The sequence below is a fragment of the Ambystoma mexicanum genome, chromosome 13, assembly GCF_040938575.1.
Source record: "Ambystoma mexicanum isolate Mex_15411 chromosome 13, UKY_AmexF1_1, whole genome shotgun sequence".
Lineage (NCBI taxonomy): Eukaryota > Metazoa > Chordata > Amphibia > Caudata > Ambystomatidae > Ambystoma > Ambystoma mexicanum.
Window position 1 is genome coordinate 371103646 of NC_090938.1, and position 24873 is coordinate 371128518.

At 44.1% G+C, this 24873-nt stretch overlaps 1 protein-coding gene across 5 annotated transcripts in view; it reads right to left on the reverse strand.

Moving 5' to 3' along the window:
* Positions 1 to 24873, reverse strand: part of TOX4 (TOX high mobility group box family member 4) — a 583240-nt gene that overhangs the window by 422198 nt on the left and 136169 nt on the right. Inside the window, exons 1-2 of one of the 5 annotated variants that reach the window (XM_069633900.1) lie at positions 19957 to 20356; positions 18341 to 18409 (exon numbers count right to left, since the gene is read on the reverse strand). The exons of 1 other annotated variant lie outside the window; for it this stretch is intronic. In XM_069633900.1, the coding sequence (XP_069490001.1) occupies positions 18341 to 18409; positions 19957 to 20127 (240 nt within the window). In that variant the 5' untranslated portion in view covers positions 20128 to 20356. Of the gene's footprint in view, positions 1 to 18340; positions 18410 to 19110; positions 19263 to 19956; positions 20357 to 24873 lie in introns of those variants that run through there. 3 more of the 5 variants (XM_069633903.1, XM_069633902.1, XM_069633901.1) reach the window with 3 other exon arrangements.

Genomic DNA, 24873 nt, shown 5'->3' on the forward strand with positions numbered 1-24873 from the left:
AATAGTCCTTGCCGAGTTCCGGATGCTGTGACGTGTCTTTCGCCGCGTCCTTAGGCCGGTCTGTGCGTCTCGCCACATCTTTCGACCTTTCCTTCTGACCAACCGCTGATGCAATTTTAGCGATGCCATCGCCGATGCTCGGGGTAATGAGGAGATGTGCCGGGCGTTCCAGAGGCTCTGCACTGGATTTCGGTGCCACCGGGGCCTTAAGCGGCATCTGCGATGTCTCCTGTAGCGTCTCGGCGGCCGCATGTGTTTTGGTGCCGGCGCCCTTTACTTTAGAATGCCCAGTCGCAGGCCGCTGCTGCGGTTGTGGGGAAGGCTGCCGATCACAACGATCAGCGGACCCCGTCGAAGCATTCTACGGGTCCGTTAGCGCTTTGGAACGCTTCAACTTTGTTGCCGAAGCAGAACCTTGGCTTGTGTGTTTAGTGTTTGAATCTTGTGCGCCCCTGTCGCCGGGTTTCTTCCCCCAGAGCAAGACTCATGTCGTGCCTTATCTGGGTCGGGGATGGACGCTGCGGATCGAGAACTCTCCACCGTTAGGTCAATGGCCTCAGAAACAGAGCCCTGGTCATCGCTCTTCCCTTCATCGCCCTCGGCAGTTGTGGCAGCGGGGAAAGAACTGTCGGCCTTCAACATGCCATAGGCCGCCTACTGCTTCAGGTGGCGCTCATCGTCTTCGGACGAAGGAGTCTACAAGCTGCACAAGCCGCATCGTTGTGGTTGAGGGGAAGACAGTTGTTGCACCAACGGTGCTAGTCTTTTCACAGATAGTTGGCCCTACTCGAGGGTCAAAATCTAAATGGCGTCTTGTCCGTAGCTCAAGACAGGTACAGCAATGACAAAACCCAGGGAACAAAGAGGGTGAAAGAGGAAAGGCTTACTTGAAAGAATGTCCACCCTGACCCCACTCTCCCTACTGTAAGGGCTGGCCAGAAGGCCTGGCCACGTGGACGGCAGGGTTGCCAAATCAACAAGGCGTCGAAATTCTGCAGCAGTCTTTGGTGTTGCACAGGATTCAACCGTTGAAGTGACTTAAGGGAATAAACGACCAAAGTTGATAATTATAGCAAGAACGCAATCTCTTTAAGTGCTCTGCATTAGGGCGACCAGTTATCTGGGTGGAAAAACACATTCTGAGGGACCAAGACGCGCAAGGGATCTTGGGTAGACTACACGCCACGTTATGGATAGTGTTACAGGCACGCCCATGTCGACGTTCCCTTTCGATCCTCGAAAGACAAGATGCAATACTCTGCGGTTACCAATGGATGTCGGACCATATGCACAGCATGTGATTCTAAGTATGTGATCAGGTGCAGCAATTAAAAGCAGAATTAAAACAGAGAGAGAGAGAGAGACAGAGAGAGAGAGAGAGAGAGATAGCTAGACACGGAACTGCAAGCCAAATGTAGTGACCTTGCTACTCAATTGGCTCAGAGAGAGAAACTACTTAATGAGAGTGAGCAAGAATTAACCTATTTAAAAAACATATTGGATTATTTAAGGCAAGATAAAGATGTTGCAGTTTCTGAAAAGCAAACCCTTAGAGAAGATAACCGGGAGAAAGATAAGGAACTCCATGCCATGGAACAGGAAATATTTAAATTACTGAAAGAAAATGGAGAGAAAAAAAAAAAACACACTTGATCATTGTCAGACACAGATAAATGAATTGCAAGCAATAATCAATAATGTGGTCAGGGATGAAAATTCTGCCCTCTGTCATTAAGCAGAACAGCTTCATGACCAGTCCAAGAACCTGGGACAGAAATATTTAATCTCAAAACTCAGGAAAAGCTCGAGCTGCCCTCAATCACAGCCCTAGCCAAAGAAATGCACCAGCAGCTGTCCCTTTAGCCAGACCTGGTTATAACCCAATGGTAGGGTCCGAATCACCAACAAATATTCACACACATTCTTGTCCACAAGAGAATAGGATTGAGCGACAAAATTACACATACCAGAATGCACCATGTAGTCCTCTAAAAATTATGAAATCCTTCAAGACTTTGATTAAACCATTCAAAAGGGGAGGCAAGTGGTGTATGGAAGACCATTTAAAAGGTCGCTCATGATATATTCAAATCCCTTCCGATCCCTAGGCAAACAATATGGGCAGTACTTCTCTAGATGTAGCATCTACTAGTATCATGTGGTCTTAATGAACAGGAAAATTTGTCATGGGCAGAGACTTTGAGAAGGAGATTAGACCTAAATTCTCACCTTACCAGTCCATACAGCAAGCCAAGAAAGCTGCTTATACTATGACGGTACAGCAAAATTAGTCACCTCGCCAGTTCTTTCAAAACCTAAAAAGAGTATTTTCACGTTTTGATGTGACCTTTAATCCCAACTTTGTAGAATTTAAAACTGCAGATTTTTATGGGCTCCAAAAAAAAAAAATTGTCTCCAGTTAATTCGTGAATTTGACAGGAAAAAACCACTAGAATGTAAAATAGAACAGGGGACCAAACTGCATGAAGTGATATTTGGTCAGAAAGAGGAGGGGCCTAAGAATAAAGAGGCAAAATCTAAGGAATCCACACCAACGATTTTGGAGGTCAAATCTGTAAAGATGCTGCTAGAATCAGCCCAAACACAGGCAAAGAACAACATGACACAATCAAAAGGACATGCCTCCACAGAGGACATCACCCCAAACTGTTCCAATCCATTGATCCCAGAGATAGAAGTTCTTACATTAGTCCTAGGTATCTTGTGGGATTTCGACATGATATGTCAAGTATACAATGGCCCATACCAGAGACCAGGGGGCACAGAGTAGATTTGACCCTGACACAATGGTGTATGGCCATCAAGAAAGACCAGGAATATGTGGATAGATTAATTGAAAATGGAAACCAGCATAGGAAACAGTTCCCAACAAATGAAAGGCAAAAAATGAATGATGTACCTCGCCAATATAATCAGTCCCCACCAATTGTCGACCACGGTCAAAGGATGCTCACTCAACGTTCTCCTTCTCCTGTGTCATGTGAATTCAGAGGTAATGCAAATAGAAATCAATCTCCTGAAAGATATCACAGGTCTAATTAGGGCGAGTTTAATCATTACTGGCCCAGACCACAAAGAGAGGAATTCAGAGACATGGGCAGGTTTCAATGCTTAGAGGCCCAAGTCAAAATGTTGTCTGAACAGACAGACAAATTATGTGCAGTCCAAAAGCAACAGCCAAGTGAAGGTGCAGAAGACCATAGGAGTGATCATGTGCGTAGCGACAAGTGACTAGCTAATGACCTCTGCGTTGATGAGAACACAGAATCGCCCTTGAATAAAAATACTGAATTGTTTGCTGATTTAAAAATGAGAAAACAAATGAATGAAAGCGAGACGGGGAATTTCAACACACAAAACGGAAGTTTGGCTCAATTTAAAATTGAACCAGACCTTTCAGGTGTGTAGAGCTGAATAACAAAAAGAGGAAAATGAACAAGAAAAACCCAAAGGACAGGGAAGCAGATTTAAAAAGAATATCCAATGTGAAAATGAAACACAAAATGAAGAATTAGTATCAACAGATAGTTTATCCTCACTTGATAATCAAAACACTTGATACCCACACAGAGGAAACAATTGCCCAAAAGGCGGGTGCTGGTCATTCACTATTTGTTTAGTGTTTATTATGCGCACCTGACCCTAGGGAATAAGGGCGCATGAGGTAAGAAACGTAGAGCTTGGTGCTTGGTGCAAGGTTACTGGTTACAGAGTGTCATTCATGTGAAAGGATTAACAAATTGGTAAACAGTAAGGAGATAACAGTTGTGGCAGGCATATAGGTAAAAACAGGCACCCACACGCAGGCCCATGCAGAAGGTATGTTTATGTTCATTGTTTTTATTTAAACATGTGTATGGATGCGTGTATGCTTAGGTTATGAGTGAGTGTATGGTGATGGATGCTCGTGTGAATGATAGAGTGATAGAGTGATTGCTGTATGAATGTGCAGCGCCTTGCATACACACAATCATGTGGATTGTGTTAGGCCCAGGGGACAGGGATGGTATCTTTTTACTGGACATTTACCATAGATGTCCAGTAAAAAATGTCATGCCTACCCCCTGGGCCCCCCAGCACCAATTGCAAACTGTTTGGCTATTTACCCATTTTTTTGTTAAAAGTATGCTCTACAATGCAACATTTTAACCCATTATTTAACAAAAATTCACAGGGTGAAACCCCCCCGAACCTCCCTTTATTGGTTTGGGCTCCCTCAGTATGCTTGGTCGCCATGGCATTTTTGGGGGAAATAGTTATGCCCCTCCACTTAAAAAAATCACCAGCCGCCTCCGGCTCTCAAACTGTGTTGGGAACGGGATGGGGGGAACCCAGGGACTATGGTGGGAGCACAATGGGCGGGAACCATGGGATAGTGGTGGGAGCAGAGTGGGCAGAGCCCAGGATGTGTGATGGGGTGGGGAGAGACCAGGGACTGGGTAGGAGTGGGATGAGGGAGCCCAGCGACTGTGATGGGAGCAGGTGACAGCGCGCAATACATACTGTCCATTTGGCATTTCTGGGGGGTCCCGACCAGCCCAAATTTTGCTCGGGGGGGCCCCGGACAAAAAAGTTTGAAGACCACTGCTATAGACAAACTTGTCAGAAAATGACCTGATAATCCATTTGAGGAAAACACGTGGTCATTTGAAAAACACCAGGTGAGGATAAGAACGGGAATGATAAAGCAGATCAATTAGACAAAATTGGACCTGCAATAGGTAATTATTTTCTATTGAACACCTACGTGGTGAAATACAGATGGGTGTGATAACACGCTCCAAAAGTTCGAAAACCAAAAGCCTGTAGCGTAATGGAGCTTTGATACGCCAGATCAAGACTTGATTAAGGCACAAAAGGAGGATCTTATTCTAGGCCCATTTTACAACCATTTGCTAAATGCAGAACATCATCCTCTGAAGAGGACTGCAACGGGAAAGAGGAATTCAGGGTGGTATTAAAAAACAAAAAGAATTATGTTACAGATGGACTGATGATTACAGAATCTGTGACAGGTCAAATCCAATGGGTCATCTGGGATTGATGTTACATCATGTCCACGATGCCATAACTGCAGGACACAGGAGGTTCACAGAAGACTTTGGACATTTTAAAACACTATGCCTATTGGCCGCACATGTCTCAAGATGTTGAGGTCTACACCAGAGGGTGTTTAGTATGTGCACAGTTTCAGCCTGCGTCATGTAGGGACACAGAGGAGGCAGCAAATAGTGGCAAGGGGATTCATGTGGAGACTACAGACCTCAAATGGCTGGTGCAAATTAAAAATGGAAATGCATATTCTTGCAGTAAGCACGTGTTTAAAATGCTAAGGGTTCAGGGCAACATATCATCTGTCCGGTTTCCACTGTGTACATACTAATCTAAACTAATCAATCAACACCCCTACCCCATAACATGTAACATGTCATTAACAAATCAGTGCAAAATAGGCAGATATGTCCAAGAAATGAGGTGCTTTTCTACAATGGACAGAAAACGTGCAAGCACAGTTTACTGGCTGTGATTTCATTACACAAACTGCGAGGAAAAAATGCACTGTTCAGAAAGCACCATTGTATGCAGAGGGCATTATTGTTTCAAATGTCTTTGTAAATCTATCCTTCAAGGAGAAAAACCACTAAGACCAGCTTGGGTGATGGGTGCACGTCACAAAGAGAGACAGGTACTAGTGATATTGACAGGGATAGCACTTAAATTTAGGAGACAGAGGGGGTGTGTGGGCAGTCGAACAGCAGACAAGCAGGAGACTGACTGGCAGAGCTGCACTGGGAGATAGCAAGAGACCGAGGATAGACCGGGAGCAGTTATCCTAGCAGAGAGTTTGTATCATCCCTGTGGGGCTGGAGTGTACAGTGGTCGCGACACCACATTTTGCTGCCAAGTCGAGCCAGAGAGGCGTTCCAGAGATAACAGAGCAAGGATCCTCTCCTGTGCGAGGTCGATATGCAGTCCATAAATGAGGGCGGGCAGGCTTCAATGGATATGGTTTTTCCTAGTCAGCCAGAAGGCGTTCTTTTAATGACGAAAAGTCAATGTGAAGTAAACAGTTTTATAAAAAGTTACAAGATTTTGTTATTAAGCGTGGCTTCTGCAAAGTCCCACGACCCAAGGTCGGAGTGAGTTGAATACATTTCATTTTGCTGTGCTTATTTTGAAATTGTTTTTTCCTCTTTCCCTGTTTATTCTTGCTTATCTACATTCACACACAAACGTGATGCAGTTTAAATGTTGCATTTCATGATCGGTAAGTTTATTTGCCACGTTAAAAATACATTACAGAAATCACGACGTGCTCCGATACATTTTTATGGCATTTGGATTATGTCATTTAATCTATTATGGGCTCAGTAGCTAGACTGTGTGTATGAGTGTGCGGTATGTGGGCTGTGCATGTTTACAGCTGAACAGATCTGCCAAAGGCATTAGCCCAGCCTGGTAAATAAGTTGCTGAGAGCGACAAGAGACACTGTCAAAATTCCAAGTGTAATAAGTCTGGTTCCTTAGCTTTAGTCAACCCGGGATGAAATACAGGTTTTAGAGCATTCTGCTGGCAGTTTTGTCACTCCATATAAAGGCATTACCATGATGACACCATACCACTTTCCCAACATAAGAGAATACCACGAGATTAGGTATAGCCCTCTGACAAAATCTCTAACAGTTACCAGCTCATAGAGCACGATTTAATGAAAAGGGGTTGGACACTCCCATGGTCTGATTTACACGTCGATTATGTAGGGCCTGTGAGGAGATCAGCAAGGGGAAACAGGTACATTCTGAGAGTCGTTTGTCTAATGTCTAAATGGGTGGAGTGTATTCCAGCTCCAGACTGCAGTGCGCTAACGTCAGCCACTTTACTTGCAAATCATATTTTTACAAGATTTGGTTTACCTCAAAGAAGAGAATTAGACCGTGAAAGTCATTTCACTAGTGCATTAATGACAAAAAGTGGCAAAACTTGGGTGTGAAGAGGAAGCTACACATTTATCGATAGTTGACATGTTGAAAAAGTTTGTAGCTGAAGCAGGATCTAGTTGGGATTTACGGCTTGAATTGGTAGAAACGGCTCTCAGGTCGACGCCCTCTAAATCAACAAATCTCAGCCCCCATGAAATCTTGACAGGAAGAAAAATGGTTCTGCCACAACACTTGCTTTACAAAACAAATTAACAGGTTCTTGTAAATGCATTCACAATTCATGAATATTTGGAAGAACTGAGAAAGCACTTGCAATATGCATTTGCACAGTGAAATTTGGAAAAAGGCTGCTGACAGTGCAAAGTCATATTAAGATAAGAAGACATCTGTGAGAGAATATGAAATAGGAGACCAGCTGTACACATTTAATTTTGGGAAAGATGAGCATAACAACTCTAAATTTCCTGCAGCTTGGCAAGGGCTGTATAGAGTTGTAGTGAAGGTTTCACCTGTTATCTACAGAATTGCTAATAAGGAGGGAGAATTAAAGTAGAACAGTTTGTCCACGTTAATCAAATTAAGCCTGTTCACCCGAAACATGAGGTGAAAAGGTTAGAGCGAATGTGAGACTAGCAGGGAGTGAAATATAAAGTGATTACCTATTAAACAGATTAACCAAAGCAGGTTTAAAAGGTGTAAATAGTTTGAAGAAATCAAAATAGGTTAAAAAAAAATATATATATCAAATTAATGAACAAAAATATAAATAAGTAACTAAGCGAAAAGGAGTGTTGTGTTAAGAATGGTTGTGTTTGAGACTGTTGCCTGAGAAGAGTCATATGCTTAATTTATGTTATTTTCAGATGGTCATAAAAAGACGTCCTCGCTGCATTATATGGTATTTGGTTTATAATCTGCATTTGTGTGCATAATATAATTTGACTGCAGACCGAGTTAAAAAGGGAAAAGTAAATGGATTGATGTACTTTGTTCTTAATTGTCTTTTGTTTTTACTCTAGAAGAACAATTGCTTTCCCAGGTCCAGGTAGCCGGATCCCTGGAGGTGCCACTGGAATGGAGTTCTCTGGAAAGCCACCTGGACCAAAGAAAGGGGTTAAGAGGATGACCTCGAAAGAAGTCCCATCTACAGAGAATGGATGTTCACTTCACCAATAACGGTTTCCTGAACAATTCCTGACTGACTGTTAGACATTTTTTTTTTAACTATTTTTACAAACTGTTTTTTTTACTGATTCTTACATCAGACTGAGGCCACTGGCACAGTTCTATGGACTTATGGTTGTTTTGAAAGTGACAGTATTTTCCTTTAATATTTTATAAAAAAGAAAGATACAAAAAAATTCTTTAAAAAAATAAAACAAATTCGAATTTTTAAAAAAAATAGGAGATCAACTAAAAGAAGATATAAGATAGGGTGATCAGAAGATGAAAATGTAAGATAAAACAAATTCTAAAACATCAACAAAAAAGGGGAATGATTTTTCAAAAAAAAGAGAATATACATAATGTTCTTGCGTATTAATATTACCAATTGTATGTCATTTGTTTCTTGACAGTTAAGATCAAGGTGAAAATATTGCCAACATCACCCCTGGATTATGTGGTGAAGCTGGAATTATTGCATGTTTTTTTCCCGGAAGTGATTTTAGTTGTGTTCCAGCAGAAAAAAAAGGAGGGCGTGTAGAGAAATAAAAGGTAACTGCATTTCATCATCCACATTTTAGCAAAGGTCTGAATTTTAACTAGGACCAAGGGTGCAAGTCTCATGAGTGAACCTAAAGCCGCACCGAATAGTGTCAGTATTATAACACAAAAAGCAGATGCCAGACAATTTGAATTTGACCCAGCACAACAGGTTGTATCATTTGCACCACACCACAGCAATGTACTAAATGCAATGAAAGAAAATTAACATACTAATTGTACTAATATTTCAGGACCCAATAAGCTACTCCCATACTAATATGCAATGCAATTTAAACCATTGCTTATGAGTGCAAACAATGGTGCATAGGGGCTAAGAGACCCATTTCATAAAATGTAAAGATATTTGAACTGCGCAAAACCAATTGGAAATGTAGAATTAGATTTGTTTTGCAGTGAATACGTGACAGGGTTGAGCTGAAAATTGATTTATTCAAGCTGAATCCATTGTTCATTTATGAAAAGGTTGAAGAGCGCCGGATGAATGAAACATGTTCCCTTCAGCGCTGCAGTTTGAATCTCGGTCAAAAGCCCAAAGGAAATCACATGCTATTTTAATAGGCTAGTTTGTCAAGGGAAGGTTCTCTTTGAATACATGAGTTTGAGAAAAAGGCTGAAAGCAGAGAGGGCTGCGGTCATTCACTCACTCACTGACGAAGGGAGCAGAAGCGCTGCAAGAGAGGGTTGGTTCCTGGGCAGACTGAGCCTTCAGTGTTCTTGCTGATGGTCTCTCTCCTGGGTTGGCACACCGTAGAAGAGATGCAGTCAGCGAGAAAACTTATCTGGGTTGACCAGGAGCGTAGCAAGCAGAAGGGCTGAATCAGGGAATATCACCAACTGAATCTAGGTAATTATGCTGTAATTGAGGAACGTGTTAAAGTGGATGTTTGATAGTATATACCAGATTAAGTAAGTCCGTTCATTTTTAGGCACTGCATAATAACAATTTAAACATGCATGTACAATTGGGTTTATATTTCTCCAAGTTTTGTTGCAATAAGGGACAGAGGCTGTGCCAGTTTTGTTTTGCGAAGTTCAAGGCTAACTACAGGCAGAACTCTGGACCTTATCGCAGATGGAGCTTTGAAATCCATTGCAGGAAAAGCTTTGCTTATGTTTGAATTACAATGTGGATGCACATGTCATATTGTGCAACTTGCGTATTTCTAGTTTCTGATAAACAATTATTAATTCGAAAAGGTAATTTAGTCTCAGTGTATTTATTCTGCACTCAGTCTCATTGGATCGGCATGCGTAGATGTAAAACGTGCAGTAAGAGAACTATCAAAGCAAAACAAAGTTAGTCACAGTAAATAGTTTTTCTCTGAGAGGCTGAATGAATGTTTTGTATTTCATTTGCATGTTTAATGCATTCTGGGATGCAAGCCACAAGGGCATAAAAGCGTAGTATTGTAGATAAAATATCACAGGTGGGCATTAGCTAATTATTCAGTGTACACCAAGTCCAGTTTACCGTTGGTGACCCTGGTAAAATAATTATCAGGCAGTGTTCTGAAATTAGTCTCACCACTATAAAAATACCCCAATAGGTTTCCAATATTATTGAAAAATACCACCATTGCAAAATACCACAAAATACCACGAGATACTAAATATAGCCCGAAAATATTGTTGATTTGGGTGAAACCCAGTGCTGTAAATGGAGCAGCTTTATTCTGGGAACCTTGTCACACCAACCTTTTTGAGGGAGGACTGGGTCAAAGTGATGTAGGCGAGCTGAGAAGTAGAACCCTAGGCCAGGTCAACCAGTGCCCATCTCCGCAAGGAACTCAATCTTGGATATTTACATAAAAGCAATGTGGGAAGAGAAGATTACCGGCAGGATTTTATTTTTGAAATAGGTCTCAGTGACACAAGCATGAAACCCTTCTGAACTAGGCTCTCTGTCCTTTTCATTTGTCAGACTACTCACCCAAAAAGATAAAAACTAAAAGATCTACTCATTTGGGCAGCCTGTCAATTGGTGTGAGGGCTGGGCTGTTTTCCACAGAGCTAATAAATTAATCACTCATAAATTAACCACTCAGTCTCATTTACACAAGTCTCCCGAAGCACCGCTTATGGGAGACAGGAGGAGTCCCAGCTCCGGAGCAGATCTTTGAGACTGCTGGGATAGCTTAGGCCTTGGGCCTCCACAGAATAGCGGACAAACTTTACAAGAGCGCAATTCCTCCCCTGGTTACTCAGGCCTGGACTCTGATACACGAGGCCCAGTCAGTATGTTGACTCACTAGCAACAAAGCTGAAAATAACAGAAGCTTAACAAGACCCTCCACCTTATTGCGATTTGCACAGAAAAGCACTAAATCAGCCGCTTGTTACAATTCCCACTAAATATAGATATGGGTGAAGGAATTGTGATAAAGTACCTCTCTGGGGGTATCCTACACCCTAAAGGGGATGGGGAAGAGAACCCCATCCCCTAAGTGGTGTTAAACGTTGATCCTTCTCCCGTTTACTCATTCCCATGCCACACACTCTTGGCCTCAGACTGTAACAATGCCCATTCCTTTTGTTCACCCTTTATTTCAGCCCCCTTTTCCCCATTGATGGCACCTTGTTCAATTGGTCTCTCCCTCCTTGCCAATATGATCACCAAGTGCACTGTGCTCATTACGACACACGTGTATCCCCGCCAACTGTGCCTTTTTCCCTCCCCAGGGCTGTCTACCATACTGCAAGCAATTCTGTTTCTCCTTACGATGCTACCCAGTTACCCTCTTCGGCCCACTGCTTAACTGCCCCCTTTACACAGCACCCCATTCCTCATCACACCTTCACTTGTTTGCCAATCTTTCCTTGTACCTCTCCCCATGCCAATCTGAACCCCTATGTGACTTCTTTCCAGTATTTAGTAGTACCATAAGTGTGTATTCCAGCATTGCGCCACTGCAATTCCATCCTTCCACATACCTTTCTTCACTCACCATCACATGCAGCCTCGCAGGCACCGTCTCATTCATGCATGCATCAACATAATATAACAAGCACCCTCCTTCTCACACCTCACCATGGGCCACTGTGTCAGCACTGGCTCCATCAATACCACCACCCAGAGCACCTCCACCACCAAAGATCACAGCAGCAGCACTGGCCGCACTGCCACCATCCATGGCCCAGTGCAACCACCACCCAGGGCCTTACTGGCACCACCAACGGCACCAATCATTCAACAGTGGCGCGTCACCAACTATGGGCCGTGAAGCAGCACTGGCAATACCAGCACCAACCATGGATGCAGTAGCAGCACCACTGTCACCAATCATGCTCTCAACAGAAGTTTACCTCCCACCAACACTACCACACAAGCTCCCAGTGCTAGCCCCACTACCACCACCACCCTGGACTACAGAGAAAGCACTGCAACCACCACCACCCTGGGCAGCAGAGACAGTGCCACCCTCAAAATCACCACCACCTGAACATTAAAAATGCCATACAAATGCAGTAGAAAATGTCTGCCGTAAAATGTGCTTACGGTGGAGCAAAATGTTGCATCCAGTGCCACAATATCCTGGAGAGTCTGATCAACAGGTTTTGTGTAGCAGAATTGTGGATTCCCGAGACCACCAAGTCAAAAACAGCCATGACTTATATGCATCCTACATCCCAGGCTCTGGGATCAAACAAACAGTTTTGGGTCTGGGCTACCCATCATTATAGGCAGACACTGGCTACCAGGACGTTGGGTTCCATCAGCTGCTGGCAAGAATGCACATCACTTTGTAACCAACATGAGTTAAGAATGGGAATATAAGGGGGAAGAGAGAGTGAAAGGATGCTAGAGAAAGAACGCGTGCGAGAAAAGGACAGAGAGGACACGAGAGGGAATGAGAGGGTTAAACTTTAATAACCAAACCCAGAGGGCACCCCAAAGGGCTAGAGAAGGTTAGTCGTACAGTACTTACCAACGAGTCCTTGTAATACAACCAGAAAATACAATGATACTGAAGTAGTCACATAGGTTACAAAGTATCAAGGCATTTCCAGAAGCACATGTATTACAGTGGACTTTAAACAGGCAAATAAAATCACGAGTACCAGCTATAATTAAAGGGCCCAAGGAAAATTGTCAATGTCCAGGTAGACACCCGTACATTTTAATTTGAAGGAGTTACAGGTGCATTTTAAAAGTTCCCATAGTAAAAGGCGAAGGAGGAAAGGAGGAGATTGGTTTAGCTTAATAAAAGATTGTCCCTGCTGACTCAAGCATACAATGGGAGCAGAGGGAACCTTCTAGGCAGGAACTGGAGGGCTATAAAAAGTCAGCTAAGTCAGTTGGCAAATAAGTGTTTGGGTGAGGTTGGAGGAAAACAAAGAGACCAGAGATGAGTGTGCAGCAGCTCGGGGGCCAGGGGGAGACTTGGAGGAGAGTGAAGGTAAGGTGTTAGGGTTAAGAGCGTAGTACCAATTTGGTTGTCTATGAGCAAGTGAGATAGCGATTGAAGATATTTTTAAAGAGGGAGCAAGAGAGAGGGATCAAAAAAAGGTAAAATGGTCATCGATTAAAACAAAAGAATGGCATGGCAAACAGTAGGGGGTCAGCTGGCTTCAGAGAGAACCTTTTTATTGTGTTATAGTTCATAGAACTTTTCACAAATATAAAACAAAACAAAAATTACAAAACCAACATATACATTGAATATCAGGAATAAAATAACAGAGGTATACACAAACTTAGCATAATATACAAAGCAGAGCAACAAAGAGGGGAGGGCATAACAGGACCCATATGTAACCCTAAAATCAAGTATCCGGAATCAGAGATCCAACCACATTGCCTAAACAAGACCCTATTCAAATTACATTCTGAAGGCCCATTAGCAATTTGACTTCATTTTCAAATTTACGTAAACGTTAATTTACCACCTTCCAGATATGAGTGATGGCAATAGTCAGTTACTCCTCCCGGAGAGACACCGTAACCAAAAGCTTTCACTTTCAATATAAATGTATTCACTATCAAGTTTGGCAAAGTATTTGTCATAGGTAGATCTCATTTTATGACAACAAGTGAGTACATGTCTTGCTGTTTCCACCGTGGTATTGTACGCACATAATCTGCATATCCTATTTTCAGTAGATAAGCCCATCCACGTTGCCCATCCACGTTCCCCGAGCCCCAACATTATTAAGACAGTTGAGAACAATATCTAGGGAAATTCTGCGATTAGTCTGGGAGGGCATAGGTTTAAGATATCTTTGAGGCTCTTTATAAGTGAAGGGCATCTTAGCAAAGGTACTTAGAGAACTCATGGAGGAAACCTTGTCATGACTAGCCACCCAGTCCCAATTCTCTGACATTTTTCAAAGATTTTAACACAACACCTTCTCCATGATCCCAGCTAGGTGTCCAACAATTTTTTTCAAAAGGTTGCAGATTTTTCTCTTTGAATTTATTAAGAGCATCCATCCTTCCATCCTCTAGACATCCCTAACAATATAAAGCAGGGTACCCGGGCGAGCAATTTAATTTTCACATATAACTTAGCTCGATTACGGTCAATTTGGGTGGACAGGGAGATGAGCCCCATTTCTAGCCGAACTGCCTGCACAGGGGAATAGTTGGTAAAACAAAGAAATCTACGCCATATGATGCCTTCAGTAACGTCAGCCCAATCAGACCCATCCGAAAAAAAGATGTCTCCAGGGCATACAAAAACATGGCCACTAGCTTCTGCTTACAGATATTGGCAATTCTCAGCAAGCTATAGCCAGCCGTTTTATTTTTTTAGGACATAACTGCTGCAAGCGTGGCCATAACTTTTGATCCCTTATTCTGTCGTACCAGCGGGTTCATTTTTCCTCTATCACCACACACCTCATGGCCCAGATACTTTTACGATTTTACTTTCCTTATCACACCCAGCGAGCAAGGTATTCCAGACTTTTTCCAGCTATTATGACCCACTACCATAAACTGAGTTTTGGTCAAGTTAATTGTAAGGCCATTAGCATCGGCATATTCACAGATGTCACTAGCGCCATTGCAGATACCACTATCGGTATTATCGAAAATTATGTCATCTGCATAGCAAATCCACCCAATTTTATGGGAACCAATTCTTGGGAAAGCATTCATTTTTGCTTTAAAGATTCCACCAAAATCAGCCTTAAATATATTATATAATCTAGGCGCCAATGTACAACCCTGTCTTACCCCTTTAGCGATAACAGGTTTGGACAGTGCATCCCCAATATCTATACAAATCTTGGCCTTGCTTTCATCATAAATCATTTTACAAACATACAAGAGGTAGGGTGGCATACCAAGCAGCTCAAGTTTCGACCACAGCCTCTTACGCTCAGTCGAGTCGAAAGCTGAAGAGAAGTCAACAAATAACATGCATAGGTGCAGCCTATCCTTACCCTCGGCCTGTTCAATGAGAGTGCTGACTATATTATCTTTAGTAGAGCACCCTTTGCGAAAGCCAGTTTGAGCCTTATATAAGATGTTATTGCTGTCAATCCATTTAGTAATTTCATGAAGGATTAAGGTACAGAAAATCTTGCTAGACACGTTGGTAAGAGCAAGAAGCCTATAGTTGTCAGGTAGATTCCGTCGGCCGCTCTCGAAGACAGGAATTATGTGTGACATCTTCCAAAAATTAGTCATGACAACCTAGAGAGAACCTGTACTGTCACTAGGCTTGTTTCAGTAGGGAACCTGGGCTAGGGGGATGAGAGCGCCAGTCCCCCACTCAAAGGAGAGAAAGAGTACAGGGATCACCCCTAGCCTGTCAACCCCAAGCCCCTGTTTATTTTGAATGACCTCATTGCATTTGCATGACCCACATATATTCTGCTGTTTTGTGACTCACTGGGACATTGTCACATGACTTAGATGAGAGAAACACTATAGAGTGGGTATCTTGCGCAGTTACTGATCGCTACATAGGCTCTCTGTGTGATTTGGGCATGCTGGGGATTTCATCCATACCACTCACATCGGCTGTAATGGTCCTCTACTATTTACCCCGGCTTTACATTTACCTTTCCATGTTTAGAGCTACGTATTTGTGGCACAAGTCTTGTGCTAAAAAGGAGCTTTTGAGGCTGTGGATATCATCCAACAGACCTAGTATTAAAGAAATGGTGCCAAGCATGAGAGAACTAGGTTTCCTAGGTGCAGCAAAATTAATGACCAGCTGATGTGGGGCATGTTTAAGGACGTATGTGCTTGATGTCATCTTACTTATTGCCTGGAATGCTGAAATCCATTTAGAATGTACATACTTTATCTTTATCTCCGCATCTGTGTGTGTCTATTTTACACCTGACCCGATGGAGAGGGAAGTCAGGTCTGGCCGAAGGCATAACTGATTCAATTTGATTAGGGGTGTAGTGCAAACTACTATAGTCAATCCTGTTCTTTGACCACTCATCTGTTGTCTTATATTGTTGTTGCTCCCTTCTTTGTTACTCAAGTGTGTTTATGCAGGTTGTGTTGGTGCGAATTTCTTATATACAACACACTTTAGGTTTGCTTTTTGTATATAACTTGCTCTGGAGAAAAGGTTTCTGGTAAATGTATAATTTTTATTTTATTTTTAAACATAAAATCCCAAGTAAAAGAAACAAGGCGAAACACATACAAAAATCAAATTCTTTTTACATTAACATTTCACGAACATACTTCACGCACCCAAATATTCCACTTGTACGAAAATGTTAACAGAAAAGTATAACTTAAAACGAAATACTGCAAACACAAGAAGATGGTGACTGTAGAGGACTTCTTTAAATTCAAAAGCGGATGTACATTGTATTCTCGTTAAATGTTGCATCCCCTCACAGCCCCAAGCCTGAACTCTCAAATAAAATGGGCACAAAAGGTTTTAAATTAAAGCCAGGAAAAATAAGTACACCACCAACAACTATAATACTGCAACATTTACAGACAGATTGCTGCAACCTCAACGGTTGCCTTTTTCAACACATGTTGGTTGGCCCAATCAGCTTAGAATAGGGCATACAAGAAAATTCACTTTCGGCAAGAGTTATTGATCCAAGGGGCGACTTTGGAACTACACAAGCCCACTGTTCTGCAAATCGTGTTGCCAGTGAAGTAAACAGGACAAAAGGAAAAAAAAAAAAAAAAAAGAGGACATTCACCCATAGCACATTTTTCCTACTGGTGCCATACTGTCCAAACGCATATCCAACCTGCAACTGAGTAAGCAAATTCTCTGTGACTGACCCAAGGAACGCACTTACAGCCGAAATTGTACGTAGACTAAATAACTATGTAAAATAACAGACTCCATTACTCAAAACCAACGAATGTGACCGTTTGGTCTGCGTCTTGTATTGTATTGTATCCCAGAAAACTACATGGAGTTGATAAAATTAAGTGTCATCCTATATTAAACTCCTAATAAGAATAATGTCCTAAAAGTAATTCAACCCTGAACATAAATCATATGTGCCAGTACTAACATATAGCATAGGAACAAGGATAACTAGAACCAATGGATGGGTGTCCCCTTCATCGTAGGCACCTGGGGAGCAATAATAGTAAACCACAGAAGGTGAGGCCTCACGGTACAAAATGTGTTCAATTAAATAGGGGCTCAAATAGTAGTGGAGGACTGTGGCATGCAAATACTCAATAACAATGTATTTAATAATTTAATAATTACATTTTTTTTATTATTCGTATATAATTGCATTTTTTTAAAGATATCAATGTAAACAATCTATAATTCATATAAAACATTCAGAAATGTGTGCAACTCGGCATAGTTAAATATGTTGTGCAAATGTACACAAATATTTCTGTGTGCAAATCCACAAGTATGAATTGTGCAAATTCGCAAAATATACATACCGCTGGCTAGTCATCAAAAATAGTCACAAGTCATTGTCGGAATGTTGAGAATAGCTTGCGAGTATTTTTGATGAATAGTGTTGGTTGCAATTTTGTGTGTGTATATTGGCACAATGTTTGATACCTTTCGTTTTTTGATACCAGCGGTATATATATTTTGCGAATTTGCATACTTATACTTAAGGATTTGCACACATACAAATATGTTTCTACATTTGCACAGCATTTATTTATTTATTTTATTTAGTGTGCTGAGTTGCACACATTGTTGAATGTTTTATCTGAATTATAGATTGTTTACATTGATATCTTTGAAAAAAATATATAATTATTAAATGAATTGTTATGGAGTATTTGCATGCCAGAGTCCTGCACTACTATTTGAGCCCCTATTAAGTTAAATAAATGTTGTACCGCGAGGCATCGATCGCCTTCTGTGGTTTACAATGAAAAGGGAGACATTAAGAGGCTATTAACCATTAACCGCCATTTGGTATCATAAAACAAATATTAACCACAAGTCTATAATAGGATATTCGACGGAGGGCATACGTTGGCAGTAATAAGTGTCAGTATTAAGATACTGCACCCGAGACGTAAACTGGTACTATCAAAATATTCAGTTGTTATATAACAGAACGTTAAGTAAAATCCTAGGCCACTTAGGAGAAACCACATGGTTTCAGTCAAATCGTTTAGCGGGAAAGAAGTGATAGATACTTCCATCTTTGAGGAGTATATGGAACAGTGGCAGTGTCCCAAGTTGCCACCAAACGGCATGCGCTTGGGAAGCTAACTTACCTCTGCTCCGGTTAAGAAGGGATGTCCTGACCCTGTTATGGTCAAGAAGCTGTCGTTTTCTCCAGGAAACTAAAAGACAAACAGGAAAGGGATGAGTGGGCGGTGGTATTTAAATAGTAAATGCCAGGCAGCAGAGCATATAAAAGTGGCGGTGATGTGTAATGGCATGGGAACAAAGGCATCTGCCATTGCTTAGCAGCCAGCAGGTCTGGGGCACCTCTTGTTCTACAATGGCCTCATGGTGTGGAGGAGTAAAGAGTAGTTGGATGTAGAGCACCTTACGGGAATCATAGAATTTCAAAAGTATGCCTACTCTTTCCACGGGAAGTGACGATCTTAGCTTGTCCCCAACTTTACTTTAGCTGACAAAGGATCTACAAGATAGCATTCATTTAACCCTGTATAATAAATACACATACACACACCTCCCACTAGAACAAATTACATACAGACAGACAAGGCCTCAAAATGTGCACTCGCCAGTAACCATTGGCTAGTGAGCATTGACCTTTGCAGAGTAAGCAATTATGGACAGGTGAAGGAATGAGGGGGGTAGTTACTTTTTTTGGCGTAGCTAGTAACTTAAATGTGAACCTCCTGCCCTATGACTGACCTTTGGCGGCACAAATGTGCAATGGGTAAAGTCCCTAAATCCGTCATCAATATAGCTGAAAGGATTGCACAACCTCACAAGTGCCCCCAAAAGAGTCAGTCACCTCATTTATCTTAAACCAGTATACCTGAAGTACTATCAAACGCAGACCACTCACAAGTGCCACTGCAGCAGTCGCATCCATTAGCCTCTCACCAACACTTCTGAAGGGATCATGCACCCAGACCTCCGATGAACTCTACCGCAGGGAGCACATATCTAAAATGAAAATACTGATACAAGAACATCGCTACCCCACACAATTTCTCACCTCTGCCCCAAAAGTAGTCATAGGCCCTACATCTCACTAGTGCCCTTGAAGGTATAATGCTGCCCGGTGTTGACAGGTGTCCCTGCAGGGCTGCATATACATCTCACTAGAGCCTTGGGGGGCCAGGGCAGGTTGCGTAGAAACACATAAATATGGCTGACTGGGTCACGGCCTGACACATCTGTGCCAACGAAGCAGGCACGCCATGTGAAGTGTAACCCGTGCCCCTAAAATGGTTAGAACTTCCCACCCGGCCTATCTTCCTGTGCCCATTAAAGGATTTTACCCCCCGACCAACCATCACACCCTGAAGCAGCCAAGTACCATAAAGCATACAGAGTACTTGAACGGGTGGAGTACCCGATAGTTCTCCAGCGAAAATTAAAGGAGTGACGTCAAGTGAAAGGGACCCCACCACCATGACCTAAATCTAAGTCCCCGCCCTAGAAACATGGCCTTGGATAAGGATGCCACATGACCCTTCACCAATGAGAGGTAAGGGCTGGGTAAGTTGTGAAACACGTGTCATTCACAATAACTCCTTGAAGTTTCTGGAGTGCATTCTTTAGCATTGACAAGGACCCTTTGGAAGTGTTATCAATGGCCCTACCTTGAAAAACAGTATCCCTTAAGGGGGTGATCTCCCAAAATGTCACCACTGCCCCTAAAGAGCGTACTCCGCTTCATTCTCACCTTTCCTCCCACTCCGTAGCCATTGTAGAGATGTTGAGGGGCATACAGGAGCCCCCCGAGACTGGGCGATCCCTCATCATCATCCCCCCCTCCAGACCCCAGCAAAAGCTGCGGCAGGCCCTCCCCCCCACCGCCACCCTCTAATCCCCCTGTATAGAAGTGCAGATCCATGACAGGCAGGGGGGAGGAGGGTACCCGTTGAAATTAGGATAACCGCTGCTCTCCAATTAAACTACGGCGCTCCAAATCTTAAGTGCGTTGAGATAAAGCAGCCGCCTCATTGCCAACTGCCAGCGGCGCAAGCCGTATCAAGGCATCGCATCGGTGATGTCATAGCAGACTGTACCACCTCGGCGTGACGTGCCGCACTACAGCAACCCACGGTAGTGTCTAGTTCCCGTCTGAGAAACGGACCCAAGCAAAGCGTCCTCTACGTTACCCGCAACCCATGACTTGCACGTAGCATTCTGCCAGCCACGTCTTATTGTAACACGTGACCATCGGCCGCGGGTAGGAAGCAGCAGACCATACCATCGTGCCTTTGAGTTGCAAATCATGGCCATTCCATCATGATTGAGGGAGGCGGCGATGCAGGCAGTTGCCTACCAACTAAATTCGCTGGATAATTCGCGTTTGGCCCTTGAATAGGATCCCTCTCTAAAAGGCGATGTGCCCTGCACAAGGGATATTTAGCCTTTACAACGAGCGGGGCAGAGGCAGGTTATTGTCCAGTGCAGTGGGGGCAGAGTTGGCGAATTGTCATAAGGGTCCTGCACAGGATGTGTAAGTTCATATGGCCCTATGTAGAGCGTATTTCATCTGCGCATGGACTGGGATTTGTCCTACGAAGAATTTTAAATTGTTCCTGTGCAGAGAGGCATGCGTGAGGCTTGTGGTCCTATATCGGTGAATATTTGTGGTCCTTTTTATAGGACTTTGCCTGGTTTGAGCACTTATAGGGTCCAGAATAAAATCCCGGCGGAAGGTTTAGGACTAAATAACTTGTTCCTAGGCCAAAACATGTTGGACAGATATTTAGATAATGGAAGTTTGAAATTATTTTTGGCTATGATGTAAATTCGTACAGAGCTTTAATCTCAATGCAGTCACACGGGGGCTTTTTTGGACCGAATTTGAATTCTGGATTAAACTTTCCTTAGTGATGTTCATTATTTTATGTCTCAGGAGTGTGTATAAGTATAAAAGTGTCACAGGTGTGTGAACGTGAGTCTTGTTTACACTAGGGAAGATTGTATAGTTATATAATGAAATAGTTTTGCTTCTTGATTTGGAGTTTTATAAATGAGTTTGGATTTACTGAAACATCTGGACTAGTTTAACATAAATGTAAGTAAATCATGTGAGTCTACGTAATAAGTGATGGAAGTTTTGAAATTGAGGTAATAGGAGCTTCCTTTATATAAATATATACATTTTTGGACCCACCCGATCCTTTATCGTTATGGAGAAACCCCTCATTTTATGCAGAGGATATGGGCCTTTGCCCTGTATAGACAAGAAGATGGATTGTCACAAGATTGATGGATTGTGACAAGAAAGAAGATTTATGCAGTACACAAGGTTATATTTTGGGGTTTGGTTCTGTGCATAGCAACTTTGAGGCCATGAAGAGTTTGTGGATAAAATTGTTAATTCATGGGGTCTGTTTGGAGTGTTTTAAAGAGGACGGGTGTTCATTGTAGAGGGGCCTGGATGGCGGCATCTTTTTTTTTTTAAAGGGGCACATGTGGCTATGTATGGGTGTTTTCGGATGGGGCAGTGCGTTGGAGTTGCTATGTGGATTTAGGCATATGGCTTTGTAGAGGTAAGGGGGGGTCTAAAAGAGAACTTTTTGAGATGTTATAGAATTGGACATTGCCAGTGATTTTGGATGCAGCTTCAGAGATCAAAATAAGGATTTGTTGTTTTTTTTCCAAGATGGCCGCCGGCAGGAGAAGTCGCGTTTGAGCCACGCTCCCGCCGGCCTGCCAACAAAAAGCACTTTTTATGCAGAAATCCGACCGGATTTAATTAAGGTCCTCTCCCGCCACACATAAGCGGGGGCGGGCGCACCAGCGACCGGACTCCGGACAATCAGAATCCCCCCAGGGGGAGAGAACGAACGGAGAGGTGTGTCTGCCCGTCCCCCCGCCGAAGCGGACTCCGCTGCGCCGACGAGGGAGGTCGCGAGGACTGGTGGAGAAGGTGCCGGGACGAGGAGGGGGGCGTCGGCCGGGGGCCTCCCTGCGCCCTCCGGGCACACATCGTAGAGTGCAACATAATCGCGCCGGGACCTGCAGGCGGCGCCCGGCGGGGGCGGCCCGAGGACTCGGCGCGGTGAGGGCGGTGCGGCCCCTCCCCCCCCCTCCGGCGGACTGAAAGAGATTCCCTGCAGCCCTCCAGCAAACAGCCGCTTCACTCGGCGACACCAACGCCCGGGCCTGCTCCCAGCTGGAGACATTGAGCGCGCCCAAAAACAAGGGCCACGACACCGAGAGGAGGAGAGGAGACCATGAGAAGAGGTGAGAGCGCCTGCATGTCACCCCTCAGCCGCGTGCCACGGTAAGAGACCTTGTGGGCACAGCACCGTTCCAGGTGCGGGTCATGGAGCGGCTCCCCCCCCACCATCACTACTCCCTCAGCTCAGTGGGTGAGGGTAGGGGGGGGCAGCGATCCCGGGGGTGGTGGACTAAATCCACTCTCAGAGAACTGATCACAATATACCCAGAGAAGGCAAGACCCCCCCCCCGGGGGGGGCCCTCCGGATTCCGCACAGTGCGTTTCTGGCTCCCTCGCCACAGACCTCTGGGAGGTACCCAGAATCATGACTGGACCCCACATAAAAGAAAGATGTCGAGAGCGAAGGGGAAAGGGGGTGCTTCACAACCAACGCCGCAACCTCCCTCTCAGGACACGAACTTGCTCAAAATGTGGTCAGCAGAGGCGCTGACAACAGTGAAGGACAGGGTTGGAGAAGAGCACGCAAAGCACAGCACCCCCCGACCCCAGACCTCCTCTCTGCTAACCAAAGACGACATGAGGGAGTGGTTCGTGGAGCTACAAGACAAGTTTATGTCCACGGTTCAGGAACAGTTTAATACAATGAGGAATGAAATGAAGCAGGCCGTCCAAGAACTGCGTATAGATGTGGCAAAACTGGAGGAAAGGACAGATACCCTCGAAAGAACAGTGCAAAATGTGGAAGAGGAACTGACTCAGAATAGTGAAACACAGGAGCAGCTGGTTCGACTAACCCATAACCTTGAAATCCAGAGTGAAGACTTGGAAAACCGCTCCCGAAGATCAAATAAATATTTGGCATTAAATCTTTGGCATAAAGATCTTGGCATTAAATATATGCCAGAATCGGTGACAGATAAAGACCTAAAGAGTGCGGTGCAGGAAGTCTTCAGAGATATAATAGAAGAACAAGATGCGGAGAGCATTAGGATTGATAGAGTCCACAGGGTGGGTCCGAAAAGAACAGGGGCACCAGGGGAAAGACCGAGAGATGTACTGGCGGCCCTCTCAGCATATCCACAAAAGGAGCAGATTCTTAGGAAGGCGAGACAACTAGACCATATAAGGATGAATGGGGTAGAAATCCAATTATATCAGGACCTGGCCTCAGCAACTTTATTAAAAAGAAGGCAGATGGCGCCCCTGGTGAAAGAACTGGTGGCTAAAGAAATAAGGTACAAATGGACGTTTCCATTTGGGCTACTATTTGAGTGGGAAGGCAAACAGAGGAGAGTGACCACCAGTGAGGAAGGTCTCCATATAATGGGCCAGCAAGCTGAGGAGGAGCACACCGATGGGGCCAGGGCATGGGCAGATGCACACAAGAGACCGAGGGGGTGGGAGGATGTGGGGAAAAGGAAAAAACATACCGGTTGGGGGACGGCGGGACACCCACTGAGGAAATAGGAGTAAATATTCACGCTTCAATGTTGGTTCGCTATCAGAATTGAGCAGGCGGGAGAAAGGAAAACACAGGACAGTCGGATAATCAGAAGCTGGCGGCCAGGCGGGAATGTACCCAAGGCCGGAGGAAAATGCGGGGTTTAGGACCCCCCGCAAAGTTTACCCCGAGTCCAGTGAGGGCAAGGAGCGATAGGCGCAACGCCCTAGCAACCTTAGGTGCCTGGGCCCTCCTCGGGATCAAAGTTGCATTACTGTTAACTGTTGGGGGAAGTTGGGGAAATAGGGAGGGGAAACTCTGGAAGAGAGGAAGGAACACAGAAATCAGGGAAATTCAAGCAAAGTCAGTAAACTAGAGCGATGGGAAAACTCACAATATTCTCTTTGAACGTTAGGGGGCTGAACTCCCCGGTGAAGAGGAAGAAGCTAGAAGCCTTGGTAAAAAGGGAACCGGCGCACATTCTGCTCCTCCAGGAGACTCATATTAAGGCCCAGGATAGGCAAAAGGCTCGCCCAAGAGGGTACACGATCTGGGCACAGGCGAATGCGGGCAATAAAAGAGCGGGGGTGATGATTGCAGTTAAAGGTGGGTTGGAGGCGACCCTCATAGACTCGCTGGCTGACAGGGAAGGGAGATATGCATTTGCAAACTGTGCAATTGAGGGTTTCCGGCTCACCCTGGCGGTAATATACTCTCCGAACTCTGGGCAAGACGGATTTCTCCGAGACACGCTGGGGAAACTAGAAGGATTCGCGAAGGGAGAGATAATACTGGGGGGAGATCTAAACCTGGCCTGGCAACCAAAGCTGGACAGAAGCACAGGGGGGACACACGGCCAGGGACCCCCTTCAAAACATCTTAAACTAAAGATAGAGCAGATGGCGCTGCAGGATGTCTGGAGGGTAAAGAGGGGGCAAGCAAATGGATTCACGTATTACTCGCACGTGCATAACACGATGTCGAGAATAGATTACTTCTGGGCGTCGGTGGGACTG